Here is a 13631-nt window from a genome sequence, read left to right on the forward strand (position 1 = left end):
TATCACTCCTCTATAAACTGGAGGATTCGTCTTCCGTAACTTAGCTAGCTCCTTGATCGATGTATGAATCGCCAAAGGAGCTACCTGCGCCTCCATAATTTGTCCTGCACCCTCCTGTAACCCACCCAACGTCGGAACCTATGCTGGAACCTCAACAAGAGCCTGTAATGTAGCTGGAGCTGGAGCGGCAATTTGTGTCACAAGTCTTGTAGCAGTCTGCCCAAGAGCTCGTACCAACTCAGTAACATCCCTGACCTCTTGTCGTAAAGTAGTCACTACCGCCTCTACCCCCTTATGGTGCTGGCTGTACCGGTGGTACCTCCTGATCCTCCCCAATATCATCTACTGGAGCTATATAAGCTCCTCGCCTGCCCCTACCCCTCCCACGTCTCACACCCCTACCACGTCTCACACCCCTATCTCTTCGTCCTCGCCCACGCTCTAATAGAGCCACCTCAGGCACACCTACCTCTTCTACCCCTTGAGGCTCATCCGCCTCGTGTCGTCCTCTACCCCGTCCATGTCCTCGCACCTTTGTATTACGTGTGTCAACCATATCTACAAAATGTAACACACGTATACATAAATCTAAAAACATGAAACACAAAAATAAAAACTCACCAGGTCAGCCGGGAAGCGCATGATGTGTAGCCAACGAAATAACCTAGGTAGTCTAATCACTGTAAGTATCTAAACCTACAGCTTCGATACCAAACTGTCACACCCCTCTCTCCTAAGGTATACCGAAGTGTACCTATTCCCACAAGAACGTGACCGGTAGGGGACCCCATCCCCCGAACCAAGCCTTAATCCAATATATAAACCAAATAAAGTATATAAAATGAAAACAACTCCTGAAACATATAAGGAAACAGTCTCTCCAAAATACCATACATACACCCACCAAAACCATCGAAGTATCTATACAACAGTGGAGATAAGAAGACATATCTATCCGAGATCAAACTGAAATACGTAATATATACAAAATACAATACCCAAAGTCCTCACACTCAGCTAAAGAAACAGCTCGAGACTACACACCAGCTCATGCGTCCTGTCGCTGACCCTCGTCACCTACATCCAACTCACCTGAAAGGGAAAACAAGAAGAGGGATGAGCCAAGAAGCTCAATAGGGCATAGAAAGGGAACACCAATATCCAGAAATAAGAAATCAAGGACTATGATGTAGAATATGAAGTACAGTAAACATATAACCATCAGTAATCCAACCAAGTAACATGACAACCGATAAGGCTATACAGCATCGTAACCACAAACACTGATCTCCGATAATCCATAATCCATAATCTATAATCCACCCCTAGACCCACCCTAATCCCCGTAGGGTGTCTCCCAGTCTAGGTCCACACTGAAACTGGATGAGGATCGGATATCCCGATAGCATAACCTACACTAGAGAGCATCCCCTGTGATGCACCTCACCTCAGACGTCTACAGGTACTTACCCGGTCTAATGTATTATCTACCATAAATCTGATATACTGCGTCCTATACGGGCCCCATAATCTACACCATCCACCTCCAATCACCCCACTTCTAGAAACATACCAACAATGATAATCAACAAAGAATACGTATAAAACATACAAACAGGTCGTATTTCCATCCCCGAAAACCGACAAAACCAAAATATAATAAGAGTCCATGAAACCGGAACCCTAGAATCACACGCGAGAGACACGAAAACCCCTACCTGGAAATCAAGATGCAAATACCAACCACGCGTCCCTAATTAACCCCTGACTCCGAAAGTCAACCCGCTCAGAATCTCAATCGGGATCACCGTCTACATCAAAAAACACGATATATGAAAATACAGTGAAAATATGTTCGGTCAACTATGGTCAACAATCAAAGTCAATGGTCAAACCAAGTCAAATGGGTCAAACCGGGTCAAACCGAGTCAAACCAGGTCAAATGGGTCAAACCGGGTCAACTCGGTCCAAACCTAGCCAACAACGCCGTCGGCGGTTCGATCACCCAAACCTACCAAATCTTACATCAAATTGAAGAGCTCGAAGAGATGAACTCATAGGTACCTGAATCAAGCCAAACCGTCATCAGAATCGGCCGGATCGACTAAAAGAAGTTCATAGTGGCTGGAACTTCAATCCGCGATTTCTCCCAAACTGGACCTCCGTTCAACCTGATTCAAGTTAGGTTATGCTCGTCTCGTCCATACTCTCCTTTTGGTAGCAAGCTCGACCGTCACCATCGTCGGAAATGAAAGATCGCCATTGAACATGTGATGTAGAGAAAGAAAATGTGTGAGAGAGAGAAAATCGTGTAAGAAGAGGCTATTTTTTTATTTTTCTTTTATACAATCTTTCCCTTGTAGAAACACCCCTCTTTCAAAGACACCCCTTAATAACATGTTCAATTAACTTCAAAAATTCATAATAAATTCAATTTAAATCTGATTTGAGTGATTCTCACGTCAAAAATTTTCTTTTTAAATCCCTCATTTATTAAAAATAGTTTCGTATTTTTATCTTGATTTACTTTTTATTCTCCCCAAATCCCGATTCACAATCACCGAGGTTCACTTCACCTTGATTAATGCATCAAAGTACTATGAACAATGTATAATCGGGTCAGGATATTACATGTCACATCTTTGGGGATAAGAGGCAAAATTTGTTATATGGGACATCGTCGTTGGTTGTCAGATGATCACCCATGGCATATGAATGCTTCAGCATTTGATGGAAGCACTGAAAGTAGAGTTCGACCAAGAGAGTATTCTAGTGACGACCTTTTGGCCCAATTGAACAAGATCATCGATTTTTGTCGGAAAGATAAGCATCCAATTGTGATGGATGCTAGAAAAAGAAAGAGGACATATCTCAAGGCCATTGCTCCTAAGGATACGAGTTCCAAGCCTATGTGGACCAAGAAAAGTATTTTCTTCGAGTTGTCGTATTGGTCTAAGCTGAAAATTAGACATAATCTTGATGTGATGCATATTGAGAAAAATGTGTGTGACAGTATCGTAGTCACAATTTTGGGCATAGAGGAAAAATCAAAGGATACAGCTAAAGCACGACGAGATTGTATGGATTTGGGGATCAAGCGAAAGTTATGGTTGGAGCAGAAAGGTGATAAGTTTTTGAAGCTTTATCCTTATTACACAATGAAGCCAACAAATAAGCATGAATTCTTGTGATTTTTGACATCAATCAAATTTCCAGATGGTTATGCATCAAATATAGCCAATTGTGTTAATATTGACACTGGAAAACTTACGGGGTTAAAGACACATGATTGTAATGTACTTTTACAACGTCTTTTGCCAATAAGGATTCGCAAGTACTTGCCACGTGAAGTTGTTGATCCAATCATGCATATATCATGTTTTTTCCAACAATTATGTGCAAAATCTATCAAAGTCTCTGATATGGATAGATTGGAAGATGAGATTGTTCTCTCTCTCTACGCAAGCTTGAACAAGTATTTCCTCCAGCCTTCTTTGATGTGATGATCCATTTGATGGTGCATATGGCTCGTGATGTTAAGATCGCAGGTCCTGTAACTTTTCGTTGGATGTATCCTATCAAAAGGTAACCTAACATTTCAATATTTTTAATGTACTCTTAATTAATCATATTGAAACTTGCTTATACTATTGCAAAATGATGGGCACATATAAGAAATATGTGCTCAACAATGCTCATCCCGAAGGATCTATAGCGGAGACAAGCATCTCTAAGGAATCTCTTACTTTTTGTTCAATATACCTAAAAAATGTTGAGACATCATTCAACCTAATCTATAGACATGATGATGGTGGTGTGCGAAACGAAACAATTGACGTGTTTGCACAGAGGGCTCGCCCATTTTTTTAGAGGTCGACTAAAGTTTTGTTCGAAAAAGAGATTAAGGTGATTCAATGGTATATCTTGGAAAATTGCAAAGCAGTGAATGAATACATGGAGTAAGTTATTCCATTATATTTAACTTATTATTTGTGGTCGAAAACCTACCTTTAAAAAAATCAATGCTTTTCAGGGAGCATGCGAGACTATTGATGGTCACTTCAACGCTTAACGTGGAAGACTGATAGGAAGGAATTTCCATGTTGGTTTAAGCAACGAGTATGTATTTCACCTCATCATTCACATTTTTCCCAAGAGACTTTTTCCTATGAATTGTTGACCTTACACATTGTCATATTTATTATTAGATGGAGGATTTACGAAAAGAAGGTTCCCCATTATACAATATTGTGGAATAACTTGAGTTGGCTTCAGGGCCAATTAAATTTGAAACATATGTGGGTTGTGTTGTCAATGGAAACAAGTTTATCGGTGAGGTGCGTGATGACAAATTGAGTACATAGAACAGGGGTGTTTATGTCCATGAATCTTCAGAAACACAATCAATAGACTTTTATGGGAAGTTGATAGATGTGGTTAAAGTGCAATATAGACAACTCTATAATGTGGTTTTATTTAGGTGTTATTGGTATGACACAAACCCTCGAGTTAGAGGTAATGTTCAGTCCAATTATCATTTGAAATCGGTCAACACAAACACACGTTGGTTTGAAGATAATCCATATATCCTTGCAACACAAGCCCAACAAATATTTTATTTGGACGATAATAAGGATGGACATGGTTGGAAAGTGGTTCAAGAGATGACACACCGAAACATATGGGACATCCACACAAGAATAAAGTGCAACCCAACATAGAAGTATATGTTTATCAAGAAGATTCATCTTCCTTAGAACAAAGGATATCCCCGACAAAAGATGGAGGGGTTGCTATGCCAGATGTTCGATTTGATGTTCCTCCTATTGAGATCAATGCTATAACTATTGATCTTGATCCATTACGAAAGATTGATAGAGTTCGTCATGATGTCTTCATTAACAATGATGAAGATGAAGATGAAGATGTAAATGATGATGATGATGATTAAAACTAGAAAGAAAGGTGTTTATTTTTATTTATAAGTCAAACCATTATATAGTAATTTCACAATTAACGCAATGATTTTCCACTTCTGTTTATTTAAGTCATTAATGTCATTTATGAAATTCCTTTATGGTATTCTCTTTATGTGTTTGTCCAACAGATGTCCATGATTTCTTCAAAAAGGCATGGGAAGTTGATAGATGTGGTTGAAATGCTAACACAACTTTTGTGGTAATATTAACTCAATTATTTTCATTATTTAGAAAATATCATAAACTCACGTAAATGTTTACTTACTGCAGAAGCAATGCAAGGCTAATAAAGAAAATTGAGCCAAGAAGAAATATGAGCATCACGGTGGTTCCAAACTTTTCTCTTTGTGATATGAAAAACTTGTTGAGGTAAGCATTGATGTTAATCCTTTGGATATGGTTAGATTGAATGTTTTTGTTTTCAATGTTGTTTCTTGCTTTTATATTTGGCTTTTATAGAATCAAGGAAAGATCCACATAAATATTTGCTTCAAAATATTAAGCTGTTGTTGCTTAATGTTGCCTTTATATTCATTGTCTTAGACTGCTTATGGCGTAGTAGTTTTGCTGTTTAAATTTTTTGGAGCGCTAGTGTTACTCTGTTAGACCATCCATTTGGTTCTTTGCTGGTTTCTTGCTCTCAACTGAGGTTATTTTGTTGGTTTTTTTCTTCTATTTTCTCCTGGTGTTGTTTTTTTAAGGCTGGTTGTGCTCATTTGTGTTGAGTTTTGCGATCCCTTCTCATGGGAGCACCTTCTTCGACCATAAAGCAATCTTATGTTGCTGGTTTTTTGCCATTTTTTATGGTGGGAGTTCTCTGGTTCTGCTTAGTCTGCTGGGGTCTTCCTCTTCGTGAGGATCTTTGTTTAGCTGCTGCTTTGGCTTCAGTTGTTTGTCTTCGGTGGTTTTGGCTTCGGTATCTATTGTCCTTGAGGTGGTCTTTAGGGGTGTTTTGTTCTTATTATTTTGTAGGAAGGTTCACAGTTTCCTGAGATAGATACATTTAGCGAGGCTTATACAAATAAGGCCAGGGAGTGTGGACTAGTGATGCAGTGAAGAGTCATTATGTAAGTGTTTTTATTATGCTAGTAGTCTTTATGCGACGAAATATTACTTTCTTCTAACATTAATGTTCTCTTAAATTTTTTTTAAGGATGAGATGGTAGTAAAGAAGAATGCACTACTAGAGCAATTGGCTACACAACATCCTGAGGGCACACCAACTGAAGATATTACTGTACCTGTAGAGGTTGGTCGAGAGATCTTGATGGAGAATGGAGACATTAGGTGTTAGGCCTGGTAGGGAAGTTCGCGGTCAAGGATTTGGGAGGTATCGAGACCTTGGATCATCGTCTACTCAGAGGCCTGCATCTTCTGCTCGATTACATGAGTTGGAGCAACAGTTAGCTGCTGAGAAGGCAGCTAGATTGGAGATGGAGCGACAGCGTGACGTTGATCGTCGAGCACATAGAGTTGAGATACGAAGTATCTTCACCTTGATGCGTGGTATTGCTGCTCAGATTCCAAGTGTGACAATTCCACCCGAATTTGATGCATCATGTGAGGATGAGACCGATGGTGGCATGACTTCTTTGGATTAGATGCATTTTGTAGACTTGTTTAGTATTGTTATATATGTCAACAAATTGGTACTTAGTCACTTAGAAGACATTGACATTCTGCTATGTATTGGTATTATAACTATGCTATTTTGACTGGGCAAACAAAGTTGCAGACTTAATTTAATGTTTTATATATTGCAAATTCGATATTGATCATCCAGTTAGAATTTGTAATTTGGTACTATTTTAATTGGTTATTCTGCTAGTGTATAGGTCTTTTATGTTAAATTGCAGGAATTTGATGGACAGAAAATGTTATACAGGGCTGTCAAATTTGAATCAATATTTCGTCGACATAGCACATATTTCATCGGCACAATAAAAATCTTTAACGACGAATTATTTCGTCGGCAAAAATTGAATATCAGATGACGAAAAGTTACTTCGGGAAATACATATTTCATCGACGAAACCTTCGTCGGCTTGCTTCAAAAAAAACGAAATTAACAAATCGATAACCCGACGAAAATTTCGTTGGCAATTGTTTTGTAGACAAATATATTCGCCTTCGCATTTATCGCTAAATATTTATCTTTAGTTGAAAATCACTAAAAGAATTTGTTTAAAAATTTAAGAGTAAATAACAGTAAAAATAATGTTTGAATATTAATTTTTTTTCAAACAAAAATAGTGAGCTTGATCTTTGTCAAATATTTAAAATAATAAAATATCAAAAAAATAAATACAATATATGATTTTTTCAAAATTTTTTTTATCATTTCGTTAATAAATGAATTGGGAAAAAAGATAAAAATAAAATACCATTATAAATATCAACTAAATTATCATTACAGATATCATCTCAACTGTACCAACACCTGTTAGCAAATTCACAACATCTGTTAGAGGTAGACATAATTATTTTATTATATTATTAGTTAATTTTAAAAATAGGTAAAGATAAAAATCTATAAATTATCTAGTAGCAAAGTCACAACATCTATAAAAGGTAGACATAATTATTTTATTATATTATTAGTTAATTTAAAAAATAGGTAGAGATAAAAGAACGTAAATTACAAACCTAACAAAACTCCATTGTTATGCAACCTGTTGATGATTTCATTAGTTGATTGAAATTGGAACTTGTATTTCTTGATGGCGACAGTATCATGATCCGCTATCTTCTCCAATTTTGTTGCAGGCAAAAACACGATAGAGAACCTGATAGTCACCGGTTTGTACACGGCTTTACTTTCAACAACTTTGAAATTTTCAATTTGATAAATGAGCTCATCCTTCAATACGTTACAAAACATAATGTTTTTTCCTACTAATTTCATATATATATAACCGCATACATGAGCGTGCGCTGCTAAATCAAAACATATCATAATTTTTAAAAGGCCTAACATGCTTAATATATTTGAACAAACTTATTACAATTACCTTTGCATCGAGGAGAGTCATGTCAATGTTGATTAACACGTCATTGTTCCTTGCATTCAATGAATTTCATATGCATGTAATCCTAACTTGGATGTGTCAGTTAAGCCTTGATGAGTTTAGATCCCCAATGTAATTGAGAGGTATGTTGTTTTTGTTTTTTCCTTTCTCCTCAAGAAAATAATTTGCAATGCATATTTGTTTGTTATTTATATTGAGAAATAAATTCCATAAACATTAGCGCAATCATGTTTCTACATATTCCTAACTTATGCAATTAAATTTATTATATGTGAGTAATATTATGTTTTTAATAGTGTAAGTTATAAATTTATTGCTAATTAATAAATATATAATTTTCAATTTATAATAGTATTTTAAAACCGTTAAAATCAACACTTGCTTATTGCTAAAACAATTTCTCCAACGGCAATGCTCTTGTAGTTGTTAGCAATTCTTAAGAATTAAAAGACAATCAATGTAATTTCCATTGCTGGCTTTTTATGTTTTAACGGCATCCAACAAAACAATTGTTCCACTATAAGAAGAGGGGGAAAAAAATACTAAATAGGCTTCTATTGTACACACTTCTTTCCCAAAAAAACAGAATTTCATATTATTGATTATATTTATATTAGTGATAATCATAATAGGCTTTAGGAATCTTAAAATAACGGAAATTTTATGTCCATGATTATAGCAATTAATTTATTTGGGTCAATAAAAACATAGAATTTAATAGCCTTATTAAGGTAACTAAATTATCATACTAAATTAAGAAAACCAAATCCAATAAACACAATTTAAAATTTTTTAAAAGTAAAATAAATTTCATCTTTTACAGGTGTCCTATTGTGTGTCTTCTTTCTTGTTGACGTGGCGCTGTAGAAAACAACTATTTTTTCTCTCAGTTTCAGTAATACATTTATGTATTAGATTAGATGTATTAGATTAGATTAGATATGCATAGATGTGTGTGTGTGTGTATATATATATATATATATTACTATTGAAGAATTCTCACATAAATGTTTAATGTACGGGTATAAAATAAGGGTCTATGTTGGACCCCCCACTTGTCATCTCGTTCATCCACACCATTAAAAAGTAAGCCTTATTTTACACTCTTACGTATATTAGACTCTTATATGAGAATTCATCCTATTACTATTTACTACATATCATTATTATTACTTCTTTATTTTGCTTTCTTTCTTCTTCTATAAAATATAAAAATGTTCCTCTATTAATCCAATAAACACATACATATATATATATATATTATAACACTGAAAAAGATCATTATTATAATTATGATTGAAATCTTATTCTTAGATCAACAAGATGATCATACATGGTTTAAGATCAAATTAATTTCAAATCTTTGGCCCATCCGACAAGCAAGGCACAATAACTTGAGTTCTTGATAATACACACATACATGTATTATGCAAGTTACAGTAGATCCTTAAACAAGCAAAACCACATTTATGAACATCGCAGTCATCATCAATGCTGCACCACATTTGGGGTTCTACCTCAGCCTCACCTACATACACAAAACCTACAGCCAGCATTTTTTAAGATCATATATATGTAAGTACTAAATACTATGTATATACATATGTTAATTATATATATACACTGTAGATCAATAACTTACATAGGTTTATGATTAGGATGACCACCAAGAAACCTGTCTTGAGTGAAAGCTTCTCCATTTCTTTCGATGTTTTTTCTATAATTTCTGATAGTTTGATTTATATTCAATTGGAAAATATGGGTGTTTTTTTTTTATTTATAGAAATAAAATTTCCTCTTTTAGATAACTATAGAGATATAAACATATTAATTTTATTTCCCAATTTGTACATATGTCGTTGATATACATCATATTAATTAATTTATTTCCTAGTTTGTAAATATGTTGTTGATATACATCATATTAATTAATTTATTTCCTAATTTTCTTTGCTAGTTAGTGAATATGCTTTTCTTTCTTTCTTTTACCGTATTTACTTTTTGTTCAAATCAAATCTAAAGTCAATGGTTATACCATAGTCCATATATACATACAGTAGATCTGTAGCCCATTTTTGGGTTCGAAAATTTTCTTAGAAAATAATATTTTTGTGTTCTCTGCAACTGTAATCACATTATTGCGACAACATATCAGCCCAAATTTTTTTGTTAGTGCTCTAATTGTTTTTGTTAGTTTCCTAATTTTGCGTGGAAGTACAGAAACTATCAATAACCTAACAGAAGGTCAAAGGCTCGAGAGGGGAAAAAATAGTAACACAATAATACTTCTGTTGGAAAATGAGGGTAACTATAGTTTGACCATTATTAATTGAAAACTCAATAATAATTATTGAATGAAAGTTATAGGCAATTGATCCTTGTTATAAGGACAATAAATTGGAGCAATTAGTGTGACCAAATCATTTCTTGGTTGAATGTAAAAAGACTCCAAAGTGACCATGATGAGCATGGTGGACATAGTGCAACAAGTGTGTGTATGGGTATCCCACATTGGAAAAATACCATGTGGATGTGTTGTTTATAAGCCCAAGTGTTGTAGTAAGACTTTGGCCCAAGGGCACCCAAGCTTTTGTAGGAGTGAGAGGCTCCACATTATGAACTTAGACTAAAACACACACGCGCGCGCCAATCAGTCTGTCGGGCGAGGTGAGCGTGCGGGTCAAGCCCTTCGCAGACTTAGACTTAGGCTTACTTAGCCCAACAATTTCTTACATTTTTGCACTTTGTTATAAGCCCATAAAAGAGAGGCCCAAATACATTGAATATGGACTGTTCAAGCCCAAAATTGCAGCCCATGACTGGTTGCAACAGCCCAAGATATGGGCTGGTGGTTGCAACCTTACAAAGAACTTCTTCTTCTTCTGTCATTCTGTTGCTCTTCTAAGTCTCTGTTCTTTGTCATCATCTGTTTGAGAGTGCAATTCTAAATTGATTCGTCTAAGTCCATTAGTATTGAAGTGCTGCTTACTAGTGGTTTGCGGAGCGTTGTATCTTGGGAAGAGTCTGTCCGGAGAGCTTGGCACTAGTGGCTGGGACATTTCTCTTTAAGGAGATTCGCGAAAGGCGTACCTCGCTCCCACAATTCCTATCAGCTGTTTACGGTTTTGGTATTTTAATTTAAGCATCAATTTTTGAGTTCATATATGCTAATGTTACTGTTTTATTTCTGTAGCTTGTTTACTGTTCAGGCAATATAAATATTATCTGGTTTATTGCATGTTATATTCCAACAATCTTAAAGAGAAATTTGTTCTGTTAAAACTATCATTGTATTCATTTGATAAAAATTTCATTTTTGTGCTTAATCAGTGAACTGCTACAAATCTTGTTGACCTGTACGTGCATATTGATTGCATGCTCATTACTTGTACGTGCATATCTGCCTGTTATATCAATTGCTAACTGCTATATCATTTATCTGTATAAATCACTATTGTTCTTTCGGTGCATTAATTGGAACAAAGCATGATGTATGCTTAAATGCTTTTGATTCTCTGTCTATTGTTTATTTAGTTGTTTTGGCACAAACTTGGTCCAATAAAGGTACTTGCATGTGAATTGAGTGAGCCAATTAAAAATCAATTGATAATTTAAATTTTGCCGTGTATGTCTTGTGCATGAAAATATATGTGATACAAAATTGAAACTATTTTTTGTTTTGCTTTAATAATTACGTGAGATATTGAATTGTTATTTGTTTATATATTCAAATATTTTGGTAATCTTTTTTTGTGATTAACAATAAAGTGGCAATGTCTAGAAAGTTCTGTCTAGGAAAGGGGTTATTTAATTGAGCGCCGTATTATACGGAAGGTCCCCTCTTACCTGGGAACGATCTGGTTGCTACAATTGTTAGTTCCTAACAAAGAAAGCCGACAAAAGTTGTGTATTTTTAAAACAAAAATTTTGTGCTTAATTGACCTGAATATTGTTGAGATTTATATCATTAAATTATTTGATATTTTTGTGTTACTAATTCTACACTTTGAATTGTGTAGAAAAATAATGGCTCAAAATATTGAGGGATCCACCATCCATCCTGGAGGTGATGACTTGACCCCTGGTGGTTTGAATAACCCAGGTGGTGAAACGGGGACTACTCCTATTGGAGGTATGGCTGCTCCAAACGGAGGCGAGCCTAAGACTGCTCCTGTTGAGTCTGCTGCTCCAGCTTATGCTGATGGGAGGACTGCGGCTCCTCTGGCTGGCCGTGTAATGGTTCCAGCCGAAAAGCCAAAAAAGTTTACCAGCAAGGACTTCAAGAGGTGGCAACCAAAGATGCGCTTCTACTTGACCACCTTGAACCTTGTCAAGTACCTCTACGAGGTGTGCCCTGTTCTGTCACCGGGAGAGCAAGACAGAACGACAATAGCAGCAGTCCAGTTTTGGAAGGACAATGAATATCTGTGTAGGAACTATATCCTTAATGGATTAGTTGATGACCTGTACAATGTGTACTCCGAAACATCTTCAGCAAAAGAGCTTTGGGACTCTCTTGAAAAGAAGTACAAAACCGAGGATGCCGGTACTAAGAAATTTGTGGCGGCCAAATTTCTTGACTTCATGATGGTGGATGGCAAGTCTGTTGTCAATCAACTTGAAGAGTTCCAGCTCATCTTGCATGAAGTACATGCTGAGGGATTGGTAATAAATGAACCATTCCAAGTGGCGATAGTCATCGAGAAGCTACCTCCTAGCTGGACTGATTTCAAGAATTACTTGAAACACAAACGTAAGGCGATGAACATGGAAGAATTGATGGTACGTCTAAGGATTGAGGAGGACAATCGGAAGAAGTTTGCACTTTCAAAAGCCTCTAAGGTCCACCTGGTGGAAACTTCCAAGCCTAAACATGGGAAGAGAGAGGGAGCCCTAAACCAAAGGGAAGCCGAAAGAGAAAACCAACAAGTTCCAGGGTACTTGCTATGTCTGCCACAAACCTGGACACCGGGCCAAAGATTACAGGAAGCGTCTTAACAAGGACAAGGCCAATAACAAGGGAAAGAAGTAAACCCACCTAGTTGAGGAGGAGGAAGATCAAGAGATGTTTTGTGGTGTCATCTCTCAAGTGAACATAGTCAGAAACACCAAAGATTGGTGGATGGACACAGGTGCAACAAAACACATTTGCGTCGATAAGGAGCTCTTCTCAACATATGAGAAGAAAGATGATGGTGAGAAGGTTTATATGGCTAACTCTGCTCCAGCCACCATTGAAGGAATCGAAAAGGTGATCCTGAAGTTCACTTCCGATAGAAGCTTGAGCTGCTAAATGTGATGCATGTCCCGGATATCAAGAAGAATCTGGTATCAGTGCTCACTCTGATCTAGAAAGGATTCAAATTAGTGTTTCAATCAAACAAATTTGTACTTTCCAAGGGTGGTATTTATTTGGGAAATGGGTATATCAATGATGGGCTTTTTAAAGCCAATTGTGCTGTAATAGACGAAAAGTCTAAATTCTTGTACCCAAAGACTGTTATTAATAAAGAAAAGTCTTCAGCTTACATGGTTGTGTCTCCTTTTCTATGGCATGGTAGATTAGGACATGTAAACTACGGTACAATGAAAAAATTGACAAACTTAGGTTTAATTCCCAAAT

At 36.2% G+C, this 13631-nt stretch overlaps 1 protein-coding gene across 1 annotated transcript; it reads left to right on the forward strand.

Moving 5' to 3' along the window:
* Positions 1-12034: 12034 nt before the first annotated feature.
* Positions 12035-13301, forward strand: LOC120009402. Its single transcript, XM_038859993.1, has 2 exons — positions 12035-12945; positions 13112-13301. The coding sequence occupies exons 1-2, from the start codon at positions 12035-12037 to the stop codon at positions 13299-13301; spliced, it is 1101 nt and encodes a 366-aa protein (XP_038715921.1).
* The last annotated feature ends 330 nt before the right edge of the window (positions 13302-13631 follow it).

Source organism: Tripterygium wilfordii, chromosome 2 (assembly GCF_013401445.1).
Source record: "Tripterygium wilfordii isolate XIE 37 chromosome 2, ASM1340144v1, whole genome shotgun sequence".
Lineage (NCBI taxonomy): Eukaryota > Viridiplantae > Streptophyta > Magnoliopsida > Celastrales > Celastraceae > Tripterygium > Tripterygium wilfordii.

Bases quoted from the DNA above. Each gene is read 5' to 3' on its own strand.
- LOC120009402 (XM_038859993.1), top strand. From the start codon at position 12,035: ATGGCTCAAAATATTGAGGGATCCACCATCCATCCTGGAGGTGATGAC. The intron at 12,946-13,111 runs GTACTTGCTATG...GAACATAGTCAG, and splicing joins GAAAACCAACAAGTTCCAGG to AAACACCAAAGATTGGTGGA.